Source organism: Echinops telfairi, unplaced genomic scaffold (genome assembly GCF_000313985.2).
Source record: "Echinops telfairi isolate 266 unplaced genomic scaffold, ASM31398v2 ScPeMD7_7420;HRSCAF=8458, whole genome shotgun sequence".
Classification (NCBI taxonomy): Eukaryota; Metazoa; Chordata; class Mammalia; order Afrosoricida; family Tenrecidae; genus Echinops; species Echinops telfairi.
The window spans coordinates 53,839,702-53,857,175 of NW_022111320.1; the positions used below are offsets into that span (position 1 = coordinate 53,839,702).

At 51.8% G+C, this 17,474-nt stretch overlaps 1 protein-coding gene across 2 annotated transcripts in view; it reads right to left on the reverse strand.

The window, feature by feature from the left end:
• Positions 1 to 5,805: 5,805 nt before the first annotated feature.
• DCP1A (decapping mRNA 1A) overlaps positions 5,806 to 17,474 on the reverse strand; it is a 38,715-nt gene continuing 27,046 nt past the window's right edge. Inside the window, exons 6-10 of one of the 2 annotated variants that reach the window (XM_004715279.2) lie at positions 14,574 to 14,687; positions 9,764 to 10,522; positions 7,926 to 7,991; positions 6,603 to 6,803; positions 5,806 to 6,334 (exon numbers count right to left, since the gene is read on the reverse strand). In XM_004715279.2, coding sequence (XP_004715336.1) covers positions 6,254 to 6,334; positions 6,603 to 6,803; positions 7,926 to 7,991; positions 9,764 to 10,522; positions 14,574 to 14,687 — 1,221 coding nt within the window. In that variant the 3' untranslated portion in view covers positions 5,806 to 6,253. The remainder of the gene's footprint in view (positions 6,335 to 6,602; positions 6,804 to 7,925; positions 7,992 to 9,763; positions 10,523 to 14,573; positions 14,688 to 17,474) is intronic. The other variant, XM_030887620.2, reaches the window with a different exon arrangement.

The window sequence follows — 17,474 nt, forward strand, 5'->3', positions numbered from 1 at the left end:
GGCCGCGAGCGCCTCGTCGGCCGGGGCCCAGCCGCATGGAGCAAACGCAGGCCGCGAGGGCCCTCTTCTCACGAAGACGTCCGCTTCGCACTGTCTGAGGCGCGGACAGGCTTCGGGGCTGGTTCTTGCTGCTGCTGCTTCCTGCCTTCGCCTGGAGGCAGGCTCCGCTCACCCACGGGGACACCCACGGGGCTGCCTCGGCTCCAGCTTCTCCTCCAGGAGAGCCGGGGCTGCCTTCTGACAGCTCCGACACAGACCCTATTTCTGGAACCTCAGCAATCCCTCTTCACACTCTGCTTATCCCAAGACCGTGAATGGGTGACAGCCAGGCGAGACCCAGCAGACACTCCGTCCTGTACCCAGGACCTGCTCACCTTAGTTCTGAAGAACCTGGTTCCCTGGTTTCTCCTAGGTCATGGCAGGAGATGTCGTGAGAAAAAGCACCACTCCAGCTAGTCACACGTGCAACCCAAAGACTAGAAAAAGCATGTGGACCAGAGGCTGGGGTCCAGTCTCAGGGCATCACCTGGTCAACTGGCATAACTTATCCACAGAGATCATGTTCTGCATCCTAGCTTGGTGAACAGTGTCTGGGGTCTTACAAGAAGCCTGTGGTATAGCACCGATGAAACATACAACTTTCCTCTAGTTCTTTAATGCTTCCTTCCCCCGCTCCCCTTATCCTGATCCCAACACAAATCTGGCGAGACCAGAGCATGTGCACAGGCACAAATAAGAGATGGAAACGGAATCCAGGGCAGATAAACCCTCAGGACCAATAATGCGTGCAGCAATACCAGGAGGGGAAGGGAAAGGTGGGGGAAACCGATCACAGTGATCTATATATACCCCTCCCAAGGGGAAGGACAACAGAAAAGTGGGTGAAGGGAGACATCAGTCAGGGTAAGACATGACAAAATAATTTTTAAATTATCAAGGATTTGGGAGGGAGGGGGAGGGGAAAATGAGCTGATATCAAGGGCTTAAGTAGAAAGAAAATGTTCTGAGAACGATGGCAATGAATGTACAGGTGTGCTTGACACAACGGATGCATGTATGGATTGTGATAAGAGCTGTATGAGCCCCCAATAAAATGATTTTAAAGTAAAAAAGTCTGTGAGTGGCCATCGGAGGTGGAATGGCTGGTCTCTGTTCATGGGGAGCAAAGGAAAATGAAGGAGACCCAAGAAGAAACGAGTCCATCGCTCCCACTGTCCAGTAGGCTATTCCAACTCACAGTGACCCTCTACACAGGGCTTAAAGCTGTGAATCTTTTTTAAAAGATCACTTTATTGGGGGTTTGTACAGCTCATCACAACCTATACATCCATCCATTGTGTCAAGCACATTTGTACATTAGTTGCCATCTTCATTCTCAAAACATTTTCTTTCTACTTGAGCCCTTGGTATCGGCTCATTTCCCACCCATCCTCCTTCCCTCCCTCATGAACTCTTGATAATTTTGATTTTCATGTCTTATACTGACTGATGCCTCCCTTCACCCCTGGGAGGGGATTATATGTAGATTGTGATCAGTTTCCCCTTTCTACCCCAACCTTCCCCTCCTGAAATCACTACTCTCATTACAGGTCCTAAGGGGTTTGTCTGTCCTGGATTCCCTGTGTTTCCAGATCTTATCTGTACCAGTGTACATGCTCTGGTCTAGCCGGATTTGTAAGGTAGAATTGGGGTCATGATAGTGGGGGTGGGGATGTAACATTAAAGAACTAGAGGAATGTTTCCTCAGTGTTATACTGCGCCCTGACTGGCTTGTCTCTTCCTTGTGACCCTTCTCTGAGGGGCTGTCCAACTGTTTACAGATGGGTTTTGGGTCTCCACTCAACCCTCCCTCTCACATTGATATGATTTTTTTGCTCTGGATTTTTGATGCCTGATATGTGATCCCATCAACACCTCGTGATCCCACAGGCTGGTGTGCTTCTTCCATGTTGGCTTTGTTGCTTCTGAGCTAGATGGCCATTTGTTTACCTTCAAGCTGTATCTTTTGATAGCCGGGCTCCATCAGCTTTCTTCACATTTGCTTTTGCACCTGCTTTCTCTTCAGTGATCATGTTAGGGAAGGTGAGCATCACAGAATGTTGGATTAGAACCAAGTGTAAAAACTTGCTTTTAAAAAGGAAGCTCCCCCCCCTATCCCAAATACATTGGGAAAAAAAAAAAAGGGCACTTTCCATCAGGGGCTCAAGTGGGAAGAAAACGCTTTGAAAATGATGGCGGCGTATGTGCAAAGGTGCTTGACACACTGGATGAATGTATGGATTGTGATGAGATGTAAGAGCCTCCAATAAAAGTATTTTTTTAAAAAGGAAGCTTTCCATTAAAACAACGTTACCAAGGGTCCGTGCTTTGGGGGCTACAAGTGGCTTGTGTCCTGCAGCTGCCTTTTTTGGCTTCCAAGGAAGCCTCACTCCCAGGTTCTAGCAGGCTCTCGTCAAAGCACCTCCATCAGGCTCTGCGTCTCTGAGAGGCTGAGGGAGGAGCTCCACCTTGGGCAGGCTGGCAGTAGCCACTAAGCTTCCCTTGCTCCGTCCTGTCGGCGAGGCTCCTGGGCACAAGAATACTGAGTACATCTGGGACAGGACCGGGACAGTTGGTTCTGCCCGGGATCGGAACTGCTCTTGTGATTGGGGTGCAGTAGGGATGTGAATGAGACCCCTCATATGTTTAGCTGTGCGGGCTGAGCCCTTGGTCTTTAGCTGCCCGAGAGGAAGGGCTCATCTGCTGGGCACCTGGGCCTGGTGTGGTCTGTGGTCCAGGGGCTGGAACTGGGCTGGTGATGGATGGAGACGCACCTTCCTTTGATTCTGTTCCTTTAACCCACTCCCCTCCACCCTATATTACTAGTATTAGCTCTGGTACAATGTAGCATATTATTCAAGTTTACCTCCCCAACTGAATAAAAACACAGATAAAATTTGGTAGGTGCTAAATCTTGGTTTTGAAATTTTATTAAAAAAATACATTTGCAAACATATAAAATTTAGAATGAAAAATGCTCATTTTAAAACATGTAATAACTTAATATTTGCAAACATACACAGGTGGTATAAAATCCATACCATCAAAAATGTTAATGATGTAAATTGAGCTCACAGAACAAACTCTTGCTGTCATTTCAGAGCCCCCCCCCCACCACCACCACTTCAGGGAGCAGGGGTTCTGGGCGGTGCCTCACAGCCAGGGCAGGAACAGAGTGAAACACAACCACGGAGAACAGACCCTAAAAACACGTTTCTCGAGGGGCCACACGGTGGGGGTGGGGAGGACACTGCCATCTCAGCATCTTTAATTCAGGAGTTCAAGAGAGAACCACGTCAGGGCTGCACACACCCCTCCCTCCTGCTGGGAACAGCTCCTGGAGCGGACAGGGCCAGTGAAGGCTGCCTGCCTTGCCTCCGAGCCGGCTGCAGTCTGGACTCTTCCCAACAACTCGGGGGCCACGATCACTTCTGGGAGGTATTCTGAACACAACGCCCAAAACCCCAGGTAGGCGGGTGTGTTGGAAACGTGTTCAGCAGTGCTAACCCGGGCCCAGAGGTATAGGGCAGTGAGGGATCGTGCGTGTAAGCAGTTAGGCACCGTCCACTACATGCAGCGTGACGGGGCATTTCAGGAGGACTTCTTTGGGGAGGAGTTGCAGCCGTGTGGTTTGAGGAGGTTCACCTCGCACAGGCTGTGATGGGGTTTAGAATGCTGAACAACACAGGCCCGAGCACACGTTCGATGCGCAACACCCATAGGGACATTTCCTAAATGAAGCCCGTGTGTCCTCTGGCCCAGGAGGAGCCAAGTCAGCGTGGGCGTTGAACAAGACCGCACTGTCAGATAGACAGCAGGCAACGCTTCTCCTGACAGGGACAGCCCTCTGGAAATGCAGGAGGCAGTCAGCCAGGCTGACCCTCACAGCTCAAAGCTCACAGCACACACACAGGACCAAGACCTTCTGCCTCAAAGGAGCACAGCTCTCTGGGAGGGCGCACGAGTCTGTTCAGACAGCAGCCGCCCCACCTCGCCAAGCTCTGCACGGCTCCTCTCCGGAGCCTGCAACCAGCCCTGGGCTGGGCACACAGACAGCAGCCTGAATGCAGGTCTCCATGCGGGACTTGCAGAGAGCCCGGTGCGAAACACCTCCTTTTGGGTGTCCGTTCTGCTCGACTCAGGTTCTAGGACACACGGGGCAGCGTGCAAACAGCCACTGCAAGCCTAGACAGGGAATCAGGCAACTGCACTGCAACTCTCCCGCCAGGGCCCTCGAATTCCGACGGCTTGGGCTTGGCTTCTACATTTCAGAAGCTTCAGATACATAAATCCGGGAATTTCTAGTCTGTGTGACTTGGGCCCTGAAGAGAGTGGTGCCACACTGAGGGACCTACATAACCCTCCTGACTGCACACCCACCCCTCCCGGGATCAAAGGGTGACCATGAATACATCTGCTGCGATTAAGATCTTTCTCTTAACGCTGTCTTAGCATAACATATGCTCAAAACCACATCTCCACTCAGATGTCCATTACAAGCAGAACCTCTCGGCTCTCCTGTTTATAAAGCCCACGGAGACTGCATGAGGTGCAGACTGTTCATCTATGGAACAGTCACAAAAAAAAGAACAGTCACGTGGCTCCCTGAACAACCCCCCCCCCCCCACATCTCCTGTTGGCAGCAGCGTTCCCTATCCTGGATGCTGCGTGAACACCTCGTTTTTGGTTGCAGAGTTGAGCTTTGCAAACGAACGATTCCTAATTGAGTGTGAGAACTTAAAAGCTTCCCTGAATTCTGTAGAGTTCACACATGCAACCACCTAGACAGTCACAAAAAGACCACAGAGTTGAGAAGCAGTAACATTCAAGAAGCATGTCCAGGTTAACAAAAACCAGTTGACGTATTCTTAATGCTAAAAAAAACCAAGAGCACAAACTAAAACATGTAGTAATTCATAAGTAATTTTAAAAAAATTTCAGCTAGGAAAATCTATAGACTTATGATTGAGTTACCATTAAAGCTTCACTGACTGCCCCCAAGGAACCACCGCCCTGCCAGCGACATCCATCCCCAGCGAATGGACCAGTTCTTACATAGTGCTCAGAAAAACCAGCCGTGCATGATTTTTGGGCTAGAGACTACAAAATGATGTGCGTTGCAGAAACGAGGGCACTTCCATTCAGAGGGTAGCTTAAAATCACTACTGCTCAAACAAGTCAAACTCTACATTAAAATATCCCTAATCGCCGTCACATGCCATAACAGAATACATACAAATCATGGCAGATTAATAGCAGCATAATGAAGCATCTTTCCATACTGTCACACTTGGGGCCGGAAAGATGCTCACAGCCTAGCAATACATTGGTAAGATTCTGAATGTCACAATTCCTTTCAAACTCCATATTCTACAACGAAGCAAGGGCAGTGTAAATACCAGCTCCTTTGTCTGCATAGCTTTTACAGCGCGTCTCCATATACGAGGACTGGAACCAGAACGGCTCTGTCAGATTGGTCCACTGGTCCTTCTGTCAGCGTGTGAAGGAGAACCATCGGCAGGGACGTAGACTGCGTTGAGACGGGAAGGGCAGGAAGGCTTTGTTTCACACACAACAGCGGAGCGTTGATCTCAACAGGGCAAGGGTGGTCAGGCGGGGTTTGGGCTGCATTAACCCAGCATCCCTGCCTCCGCACCACCACAGGCCACGCCGCCTGCCCGGCACTGTTCATAGTACCGTGGCGAGGGAACCTGCGGCACCGCAGGGCAGAGGACACTGGAAATAAACACATTTGAGAAATCACAGAACTTTTAAGGCCCAAATGGGGCATTTATATAAAATAGACTTCATCTAAACAAATCAAGTCCTAATTTTCCAACTTAAAATCTCTGATCCTTAAAATTCGAAGCTTCTGCAGGCAGGGCTGGCCAACTCCTCCTCTGCACAGAGCTTCCCCGTCTGCTCCAGTGAGTGGTGCTGCCAGGGCAAGCGTGTGGGGCTGAGCGCAGAGCTGCACTGCTGGTGCCGCCTCCCCGCCCGGCATCCTCGGAAACGACAGCCAGCTGCCAAGCAGGCTCCTGGGCTCGATCACAGAGGAGGAAACACCCACTGAACGCAAGACAGCCGTCTTGTCTTCCCGACAAAACAAAGGCTGCCGGTGCTGCTTCACTTGGAAACCATCCGCAGGGAACGAGGCTCAATGCAGGTTGTCCCACGAGGAAGCCTGTGTGAGGTGGCGCTGCGGCTCCGCTCGTCACAGGCTGAGGCCGTCTTTGCCCTTGGTCAGGACCTGCAGGTAGACTTCGTGAAGCGTACTGAGGAAGCTGGAATCGTTCTGCAAGAGATGGCGAGAACCCCCATGTCACCTTTACAGGTCACAGCTCACTCCCCACCTGGGAAAAGCTCAGCACAGACTTGTGTAGCTGCCCGAATACTACCCCCGCCCAGGGACAATCAAAGCCTGAAGACGGTCTCGGCAATTTCCCCCCAGCTCTCTGCCCATCGGCAGTGTATGGGGGGGAGCAGCACTGTTCCCGGCTAACGCTCTGCACTGACTTTACGGAGAGTCTCTCTCATCCCAGGTTGCCCTGATACCCACACACCTTGATCAAGTGTATCAGCGTGTCCTGGAGCTGAGCCTTGCTGAGCAGCACCGGAGGCTTTCTCTGATGCTCTGACGTGCCCACGGTCAGAGGAGAAGGGGAGCTGGCCGTCCTCTCGAGCTCCGTGGACCTTGCGGTGACCTGCTGGAAAGCACTTGGGGACAGCAGCACAGAAGGTGTTGTGGCTGGGGCGCCTGCAACCTGCAGAGGGAGGGCCGTGGTCAGGTTGTACTGATGGGGAGAAGGCGGCCGGCGGCCCAGAGTGGGGATGCAGCAGTGTGAGAGTGAAGAAGAGTCAAATGCTAAGGACTGGCTTCAGGGAGAGGATACTGAAGCTGAGCGTCTAAGAGCTGGCTGTGCGCTTCTGCTGCACGGGAGAATGAATAGTCCGGTGCCAGAACCCCAGCACCCAGGGCTGCTCGGGAAATCAAGCCAAGCCCCAAGGAAGGCACGCGCAGAAAGGCCCAGTCTACGCGGTGTGCCATCAGGTCTGAAAATTACTGAGCATACCGACTAGTACAGTTTACTGTTTTCCTGGCTATTAGTGGTAATTAACCTGCAAACCCATCTAAATTGGGAAAGAGGGAGATATTAATTTCATTTTCAAGAAGTTTTGTCTTTGATAACTATAATGATAGTTTTGGGCCATTTCTAGGATTTTTTGAAACCTGTATATCACTTGGCGAACCACTCCTCAGTCACGATGTGTCACTTCCCTATCCCTCCAGAGAAGGGGCCCTGGGGGTCAAGTGGGTGACAGGTGAGGCTGCCAGCCTCAGGTCAGCAGTGTGAACCCACCGGCTACTCACAGACAAAGACAGGCTTTCTGCCCTTGCGGGTCTCCAGCTGTGGAAAGCCCACGGCAGTCCTGTTCCGCCCTGGAGGCTTGGTGTGAGCTGGCTTGACAACCCCCCACCCCGGCCCCCAAGTGGCCCTGGGCTCTCGGCTCATCATCTCAGAGCACGCTCATGTCGTCCTTTCCCTGGCACCTCCACTACCGATGCTGGTCTTTATCCAACAGCAGGACAGGTCACAGGGGAAGGATAAGACTTAATGAGACAAGCTCGAAGCTGGTTTAGTTTAAATCCCCAGATTCAAGAAGCCTGACTCCACTCACTCACTCACTCACTCACTCACTCACTCACTCACTCACTCACTCGAGGAAAGGCTTTCCCACAGAGGTACCTGCCCACAGAAATGAAATCTGACTAGGGCACCAGGGGCGTGGCCCAGGATGGGGTAGCTGAGGCAGGTACAGGCAAGCTAGAGAGACGTTTTACTCCACACTCCTAGACGGATGGATTCTTCAGAAAGAATGCTTACCGGGATGGCACCGGGTAACCCCTTTGGCTGTGCAAACACGTCCGCGTCCTGGCTTTGCTGCATAGACTGCAAGGTGTAAAAAGGGAAGATGAGCAGGGGTAGCACGGGGCAGGCAGGCAGCGTCCAGATGCTGGTGGGAAAATCTAGGTGGCAATAAGGCAGACAGCAATGCGCCTTCGGTGATCCAGAGGCGGCGAGACCAACTCCTGGTGAGAGTGATGGACTAGCCCCCCTCAGCGCCCCGAAAGGGCGGGCACCGGAATCTTTCGGGCTGCCACACGGGCAAAGAGCGAAGTCCATCGCTCTTATTAAGCTGGGAGTCCCTAGGCAAGTGTCTGTGGCTCCGTCTTCTACAGACAGGAGATTCTGACCAGCATCTGGGTGAGGGGACGTAAACTCTGGACAAGTCATCTCAAGTAGCCTTCCTTCTGTCACATTCCCACACGCTGACTGTGGTCCTCGCTCACGGGGAAAGGCTTGTTGCTGCAGAGCGCACACATCAGAGCTCCACGCAGGCCCAGCCTAACAGTCATGCTGCTTACGTGCAGGTCGGCTCCCGCAGAGCAAAGCAGAGCAGGGAGTGGGCGCGGAGGCCAGTCTGGAGAGGACAGCATTCTGCCAGGCTCTCCCGAAACCTTCCAGACTGCAGGCCACACCTGCAGAGCTACTGGGCCAGTAGCAGCGGGCGCACACCAGGGGGGTGATTGCCCTCTGCTGAAGTGCACTCTCTCCTGCTCTTATGTTGATGGGGCCCTAAGTGGAGAGGCCAAGAATGACAGGGGACTGAGCTCCCCAAGTTCCTGGCTTTCCTTTCTCCTGCACAGGGTTTCAAGAGGAAAGATTCCACTGATTATTTGTTGAAATGTTAGGATTGGAGATTATGTTAGATGGTGGACTGCTGCTACCTGCAAGGTTACCAGTTCAAACCCACCAACCACTGAGGGGAAAAAATGAGGCTGTTTCTGTAAAGAACGTATCTAGGGTCACTCTGAAGCAGAAGCACTGGATGGTGTGGGTAACCCCAACTGGTAAAGTTCTCTGTGAGTTTACATATCTTAGAAACCCACTGCGTGGCAATCTTCAGCCCCGCCCCCAGGCTAGTGCTGTGTCCCACGGACGATGTTTCAGCACCACCCCCGCCGACCCCCTCCCCACCACCGAGGCCCCACCATTGGAGCTGCGCGACTCCCACTGCCTCTTTCCTGCCTTCATCCGACTCCATAAGGGTCCCTTTCGCTCAATGCCCTTTAGAGACTCCTCCCAAGGCTCTGAGGCCCACTACAAAGTCGTGCTCGTCTTCGCTGCCCAACTTCTTCTCGTAAATTCCTCAAATGCCCCCTGGTCCCAGGGCTTTCCCATGCTCCTCGCCTCGGACAGCTCGCCTGGTGAGCCATCCCTGCCACGAGGGATCAGCATCAGTGTCACTGGGAAGCTTCCTTTGGCCTCCACTTGCAGACGTGGGAAGCCTCCCTAGCGAGCCTAGCATGCCAGGGGCACCCAGTGTGGGGAATGGAACCAAGTGTGGGCTCGTCTGGATCTGGGGTCCTGTGTCAGATAATGACTCCTGGGCTGTCAGGCCTGCTCGAACCCAGAACCTGCCCTGCACATCCGATGGGGATGCAAGTCGGGGTGCTTTGTCTGCATCGGAAGTGAACGGAGCTATACACCGTCACTTACCAATTACCTAGTTGCTCACTACAGGGCTTCTTACTGCCCCCCCCCCCCCCAGTGGGGCACACTCAACACGTGTCCACAGGTGTCTCGTCAAACAACTCCTCCTAGTGTCAGAAGAAACCCAGGCTCGTGTGGGTTTACTCCCCTGCCCGGCCCGACGGTACCTGGAAGGGAGAGAGCACCATGCTGCGCAGGGGGGCTGCGGTGGCGGCTCTGGCTGTGGCGGTTTTGGCAGGAGGCTCGGTGAAGCTCTCAGGTGTGGCCAGCTGGCCAGCTGCTGGGGGAAAGCTGGGCGCCATGGCACCTTTCCCAAGGGACTGTGTCTGCAATTGGTCCTGCTGTGGCGTCAACCTGAGTTTCTGGAGAAGATCCACGCTTGCGAGGGAAGCCCCAGCTGAGCCCGTCATGCTGAGGGGGGCCCTGAAGGGGCTCTGGCTGGCTATCAGACAGGGGTGGTTGAGCTCGGGGACTGGCTGGTTGAGGAGAGGAGACCTCTGTCTGGGTGTGGTCTTCACTGCCTGCGTCCTGGCGCTGCTTCGAGGTAAGCTGGGGGGCATCTGGGCATGAGGAGTCTCTGGTGGCAGAGGGGGGCTGAGCACAGGGCTCAGGGGGCTCACATAGCTTGAGGCATGCTTATCACCGGCCTGCGTGATGCAGGCAGGAGTGATGAGCACTGGGGCGGGGCCTTCGGGTGGCACTGAGTGGAGGGGAGTGGCCTGCACACCCAGGCTTTCCATCTGTGGGCCCCCTCCTGGCTGCTCGAAGGGAAAGGGCAGGAGCGTGCTGGGCTCCTTCTGCGAGGCTTCTCCCGGCCGTTTCTCCATGTCCTCTGAATCAAGGCCCACAGCCATGAGCGGCTCCTTGGGCAGAGAGGTTCCAAACAATTCTTCCACCGTCAGATGCTTATGTCCAGTCGGAGCGGTCTGAAAAACAGATCAAACGCCCATGAAGGAGAGATATCTCTTGAAAACCGGGGCACTAACTCCCTTCTCGAGCATCCAGTCTAGAAACAAGGAGGGCTGGGAACACGTTGAGACGGATGTCCCTGGTGAAGGCCAGGTCTTCCCGGGCTAGGGACAGAAATCCGCAATGACAATGCAATCCAAACTTCAGGGACCTGTGCTGGAGCTCACTTCTGAGTGGAGGGGGCAGTTTCTTATTAAAGAGCTAGCTGTGCCCAAGTGCCCCAGGCCAATAGCACACGCAGGAACTAATGCTGCCCGAGAACTGAAAAGTGAGGTGCGGTTGTGCAGCCCGACTCTAAACGAAGCAAGAAGGTCCTGGATTTCTCCATGGAGCCTCTGCTAGCAACACTGCTGCCAGGCTACCAACAGTCTCAGACAGTGCCTGGAAAGTAGGGCGTGGGGCAAAGCCTTTGGGGGTCAGGGGGGGGCGCCTGTGCTGTCAGAGGAGCAGCCCTGGGGGTGCAGGGCTTATGCGGTGGCTGCGATCCGCCGGCAGCTCCATGGGGCCAGCACTGGACTCTACTCTCGCGAACAGGAAACCCACAGGTGGAGCTGTGAGTGAGCACTGACTCAGTGGCTGTAAGTTTGTTTTTTTCATTCAGCTTTTTTTAAAAATGATCTCTTTTCTTTCTTTTTAAAAAAAATCGTTTTATTAGGGGCTCATACAACTCTTATCACCATCCATACCTACATCAATTGTGTAAAACGCATTTGTACATTCACTGCCTTCATCATTCTCAAAACGTTTACTCTCCACTTCAGCCCCCGGCATTAGGTCCTCATTTTTTCCCTCCCTCCTCCTCCCCCCTCCCTCATGAGCCCTTGATAATTTATAAATTAATATAGTAACTGAGATATGTGATTAAAGGATACTGGGATAACAGTGTATTGCTGCTACATTTTCAGTAATTGTGCTTATAAAATGGATAAATATATCATTTCAAAAAATATTGACTCTAGACAGGTTTCTTTTCTTTCTTCACCTCTGGGTGATTCAAAGTTTAACAGTGCGACAAAAGGAACCTGGGTGGGGCGCTGATGCAGTGTCAACCTGTGATATCTCTCTCTCTCTCTCTCACACACACACACACACACACACACACACACCACACACAATGAACAGAAGGGGGAGGGTAAAATTGGCGGCCTTCATCAGCACCACGTTCCCAACGGCGTGTGCTCACTTCATGTCTGTGCCACACATATCCTGCTAAGTTCTCACAAGGTTTCAAACGTTCTCATAAGACTGGCAGGCCACTAAAAGACAAACCAAACTCGATGCCCCCCAGCTGACCCTGGCTGGCAGTGAACCTACATGACCAAGTAGAAGGGTCCCCTGGAAGCCTTTCTGAAGCAGACGGCCTCACTGCCCCTTCTCCCAGGCACGACTGGGGAGTGCGGCTGCTGCCTCACAGGAAGTCACCCTGCTCCTTGGCTCCCTTACGAGGACACAGGACTTTCATATGCTCTCTTCTCTGTCATGGGGCATGGAAGTGAGCCTGCAGTACTCCGAGGCCTGCAGCCTGTAGAGATTCAAGTCTAAGTGGCCCCTTCCTCACACCACAGCATATTTCATTTCTCTCTGCGTGAATCTTCTACCTGGCCGTTTGTTGCACTATTAGACATGTAATACCCTGATTGCACCAAACTCAAAAACAAGCTCACTACCATTGAGTCGATGTCGGCTCACAGTGACCCTACAGGACAGGGTAGAACTGCCCCTGTGAGTTTCTGTGAATTTAACTCTTTGCCAGAGTAGCGGCTGGTGGTTTTGACCTGCTGACCTTGTGGTTAGCAGCCCAACGTGTAACTACCAGGGCTCTTTTTGGACTACACAGGAACCAACAAACCCATTCAAACAGAATCAGGGAAATAATTTCAGCCACTTAAGAACAAACAAACAAAGCACAAATCAACCAGCACCCCGGTGCCCTTGCTGAGTGGATTCTGAAGAGGGAATTTTAATAAAGAAATTGAATTTATCGACATTGAAGTTTGGCAGTTGATTTCCTTTTCAACACTAGATGGCAGCATTGACACACAAATGTAGCGCCTGTACTTGGGGGTGAATTATGGATTTGGGCTAATATTACCAATCACATGGCTTCTGACAATATCCATATTTAGATACCCCAAAGAGTTATCAATTTGCCTGAGAAACGGAGTTTTACAGCACAATGAGAATCTTGAAGGAGTGTGTAAGAACCATCATGGTATCAGAGCCAGCGTCCCGAGGGACCACAAAACCCTGGGTTTCCACACACGAGCAGGGGCTTTGCTGTGAGCTCCTAGTTCCATACGGCGGGAAGGGCTCCCTTCCTTTGGCCCAGTTCGCCGTGCACCTCTGTGAGTCAGGCAGTGCCTGGATCCTCATCTGTCAGTCAGCACGGGCAGGGGAGCGGCGCCTCGTGCTTCCAAAAGGCAAAGCGACTGCTCACTGAACCCCCAGAGCTGACAGCACGGCCCAGAAGGAACCCAGCCTCGCTCCGAACCCACAACAAAACCCCACCCCCATCAGCCCCCAGGGCGGGGAGAACCTCGCTCTGGGTCTCTGAGGCTGCGACTGCTGGTTCACAGCCGCCAAAGTGCAACCACTACACCATCAAAGCACAAAACCCGGTTTGTAAACGCCATTCCACACAGCATCACCTGCCTCTCAATGCAAACAGAGTACAAACACCCGATGCACTGAGCATCTGAAGATTTAACACGTGGCTGCAGGTTAAGGTGAAACGGCCAAGCCATGGGACCGAGCACTACACTCTTGGGCACTAGCCGGAGAAGCAGCACGCGCATCCAAAGAAAAACGGCAACTCCAGTGTCCAGAGCAGCTCCAAGAGTTGACCAGTTAAAGAAAGAAACCACGCCACAGAGAACGACCAGACAGGAGCCATGGAGGCAGCCGTGTGAAGGACGCTCCAGGAATACACGGAGTGAAGAAGGTCAGCTACACTCAACCAGGGGTCCTCAAACTTTTTAAACAGGGCCAGTTCACGTTCCCTCAGACCATTCGAAGGCCAGACTATAGTTTTAAAAAAAAGCTATGCACAAATTCCTATGCACATCCCTGGACGAGGAGAGGCCGCAGCAGTAAACACACAGCGGGCCGGATAAATGTCCCTGCTCTGGAGCCTATCCACTTAGCATTCCTGGAACGGCACAGCTAGAGACCTGGAGAAAACATTGATGGTGCCCAGGGGTTAAGACAGGAGGGGGTGGCATGAGGGAGCCTTGTCACTGTGAAACTATCCTTTACCGCGCTCGACTGTGGTGGAGGACAAACCTCACAGGTGTAAAATCGCACAGAACTAGACCCATGTGCACAGCCGTGCCTGAGGAAGCTGCACATGCTGGATCGAGTTAACAGCTCTGTGATGAGGGCACTGTACAACATTCTGCAGGATGTTATCAACGGGGAAGTGGGCACAGGGGCTTTGGGACCTAGCTGCATATAAATCCATACTCATCTTAAAATAAAGCTTAGCTAGCCAATTAGAGGCTTCATCTGATTATGAAAATATACCTATTCATTGATCAGGCCATCAGTTGTCAAGGGAGCCCATAAGTCAACAAATGGTGACCGTGCTGGAAGGCAAGGGTGCAGCAAACGACAAGCAGACATACTGCCTGTCCCAAGGGGGGCACAAACCAGCCGCTTGTTATATTTTTGGGAGACAATCCACAGGGCAGGAGGTTGTCGTCGTACACGGGGAGCCTACAGGGAGGAGGAGTGTCCTGAGCAGGGATGCCAGAGGACAAGCAAGGAAGGCATCGGGGCGTGGCCGTGGAACCGACCAGGAGGGGCCCCAGGGCACATCTTTCCACAGAGGAGGTGATGGCGCCGCGCCATGCAGATAAAGATTCAGCTCTGGAACTGAAGCGGGCAGGGGGGGACACATGGGTAGTGCCTTTACGCTGCTGTGTGTGTGCACCTGGACAGGTAAGTCAGAAATCAAGCCTGCACTTGGTGTCTCGTTGCAGGGACAAAGCTGGGCTCAGCTGTACAAACCTGGTCTTGTGACCCGGGGGGCAGCTCTTCTAAAGTCTCTGTACTTCCCAGAGTGGACAGCTGAGTGCTCGGTTGCAGCCCAGGGCTGGAGATAGTGGAGTCGCCCATCTGATTCTTTAAAAAACAAACAAGTGTGTCATGTGAAAAGATCGCTTCTAGTATTTGGATAATGTGGCAGTTACATAGTCTCCTGTCAACTTGAGCGAAGGGGTGGAGTCTAGCCTGTCAATCAGGTCATTCATAGCCAACCATGCCTCTGTGTAGGCCTGGCCTTCACCTAAGGATTCTGGGGAACTCTTGTCTTCTTCCTGGAGGTGGGACATACACTCTCTCTCTGCGAGACATCCTGTTGACAAGCCACATGGAGCTACGCTGAAGGAGCCACGTGGAGTCCCATGCCAGCGCTGAGATGCTTCCACGGCCAATGGATCCACAAGACTTTCCACCCACTGGCCTGTGACCTTCCTGCATTTGACATCATTGCATGTGTTGTGTTAGTCTGAAGAGGAATTTATAGACTGGTACCAGACATATGGGCTAATATCAGACTTATGGACTTGATCTGGACTGGGCTGGGATGTTTTTTTAATATACAATTACTCTTTGATCTAAAACTTTCTAATACACATATGCGTGTCTATGAATTAGTTTCTCTACAGAGATAATAAAGCATTTGGAGTTATCAGATGAAGAAAGTAACAGAATAAAAAATCTCAGAAACACCTGCTCTGGGCTCTCATGTAATAATTTATACATGATGAGTTCAGATGACCTGAGGCTTTTTATGACTTCAGACCACTGTCTACTCAGTGATCCCATTCCAAGGAAATCTTCTGAGTGAGCACACCTGTCAGGAGACCTGGTGGTACAGCAGGGGTGGGGTGGGGGGAAGTGGGGCTGTAAATGCCAAGGTCAGCAGTTTGAAATCGCCAGCAGGCAGCTCATGGGGAGGGGGTGGGGCGGGGGCTTTCTGCTACCATAGGCTTAAGAGTCTACTGTAAAAGGGGGCAGTTCTACTCTGCCCCGTAGGGTCACTAAGAGTCAGAACTGACCTGATGGCAGGGAGGGGTTGTTGAGCACCTCTCTGTGCAGCATCACCAATGACCTATAGCAAGGCACCACGAAAAATGCTTAGAATTAACCAGTATTCCCGGAAATATTAACTCAAAGTTCTTAAAACAGAAGGTGGAAATGTTTAGAAACTCTTGATGCACTCTAGCTGGCATTCGGGGAATTGGATATTCCCACTGCACAGTGCAAACATAATCACTCTCAAGTTTTATAGTGTACAGAGCCTTTCAAGCAGTTTAAGGAAAACAACAACACTGTCCACAAAGGTTTAGCTCTGAGGGCTTTTTACCAAGATGGACTGTGAAGTTCTTTTTATTTATTTTTGGTGGTGGGGGTTGTTTGTTCTTTTTTAAAATTCCAACAAGGACTGGGGCGTGGCGGGGGTGGGGTGGAGGCCCAACTGGGGGCTCTCATAGAAATTCTGAGGTTTCTCCCCCCCAACGAGAGAGGAGTCAAGGAGTGTTGGAGGACTCCCATCCACTAGGAGGCCCTTTCTTCCTCTGCAAGTGGGGTGGGCTGCACTGAGTCTTGGGGGCCTGTGCAGTCCCAGGATGGGGCCCTCCCTGTTGGCTGCAGTCCCCGGCCGGCCATGCTCCTGGGGTCCTGTGTCCTATGTGCCCCTCGCCCGCAGTGGCGGGGTGGCAAAGTTCTTAACAGATTTAGGGAAACCAGGGCAATGTTGTGTAAATTCAGAAAGGAAAAATACATAGCTATTAATAGTTTATAAAAACTGTTCTTTCTGCCACATGAACTTTCACGTGGAGCTCCCGTGGATAGATGCAGGAATGAAACACAGAGAGCAGCAGAAACACTCCAGCTGATGGGGCCCCAAACTGCTCATCAGCCCACCTCTGCCGAATGTTGGCCATGCAGGTCCTGTGCAATCAGGGATGCTTTCAGCAGATACTGCTCCAGGGGCACAGAACGAGCTAAAAGGGTATTTTACTTAAACTGATATACACCAATATACCCTAAACATTTGGTCGTTCACTTCGAAGAATAGAGAACATATTAGCTGTGACTATTTTTAGGGAGTAAAATGAGATTTCTCTTCCTTTTGTTCAATGTAATTTTAAAAATATGTTAATTTAAAAATAGTTCATCATTGTTGCTTATAAATTTGGAAAATGAATGGGTGTTACTGTTTTCAGGAAAAATAAAACCCCAGTTTTTCTTGCATTTGAACAAACACAAACCAACCCCTGCAGGAGTCTGGATTGACGCCGTGTGGCCCAGGGGCTCCTGCCGGGCTGCTAAGCTCAAGGTCAACAGTGCAACTCCTTGGACTTCAGGGAGAGGAAGACTGAACCCACGGACAGCGGAGCATCTGATGCCACTGCTGAGTGAAGGGGAAGGTGACAACGGTGATTCTGCTGAGACAAAGCTCAGCAGGAGCCCAGCAGCCTCCAGGGACCCATGGCGAGTTCAGACAGAAATGTTTCCCAGCCAGAAGGCTTTAAAACTCACTGCTTGAATATATTTACATATGTACATGTCTGTATTTAGGCTTGTATATATGCCCTTTGCCTCCTACTTCTTTCCTCTATTTCTTTGCAGCTTCCTTCTGTCCCAATACCATGATCAGTCTTCATTCTGGCTTCAGTAGTTCCTCCGGTTGCCTTGACCTTGGTCACTCCCTACCAGTCCTCCCATCCCCTCCCTACCGTTGGTTTTGAACCATTTGTTGTTCCCTGTCCCTAGGTTGACCAACCCTCCTCCCTTCCCCTACCTCCTACACTCCCATGTCCCTCCGGGGCCATCGGTCCCTTTATTTTCTTCTTATATATATATTTTTTTGTCCAACTTCTCTTATCTAGGTGGGTGTACAGA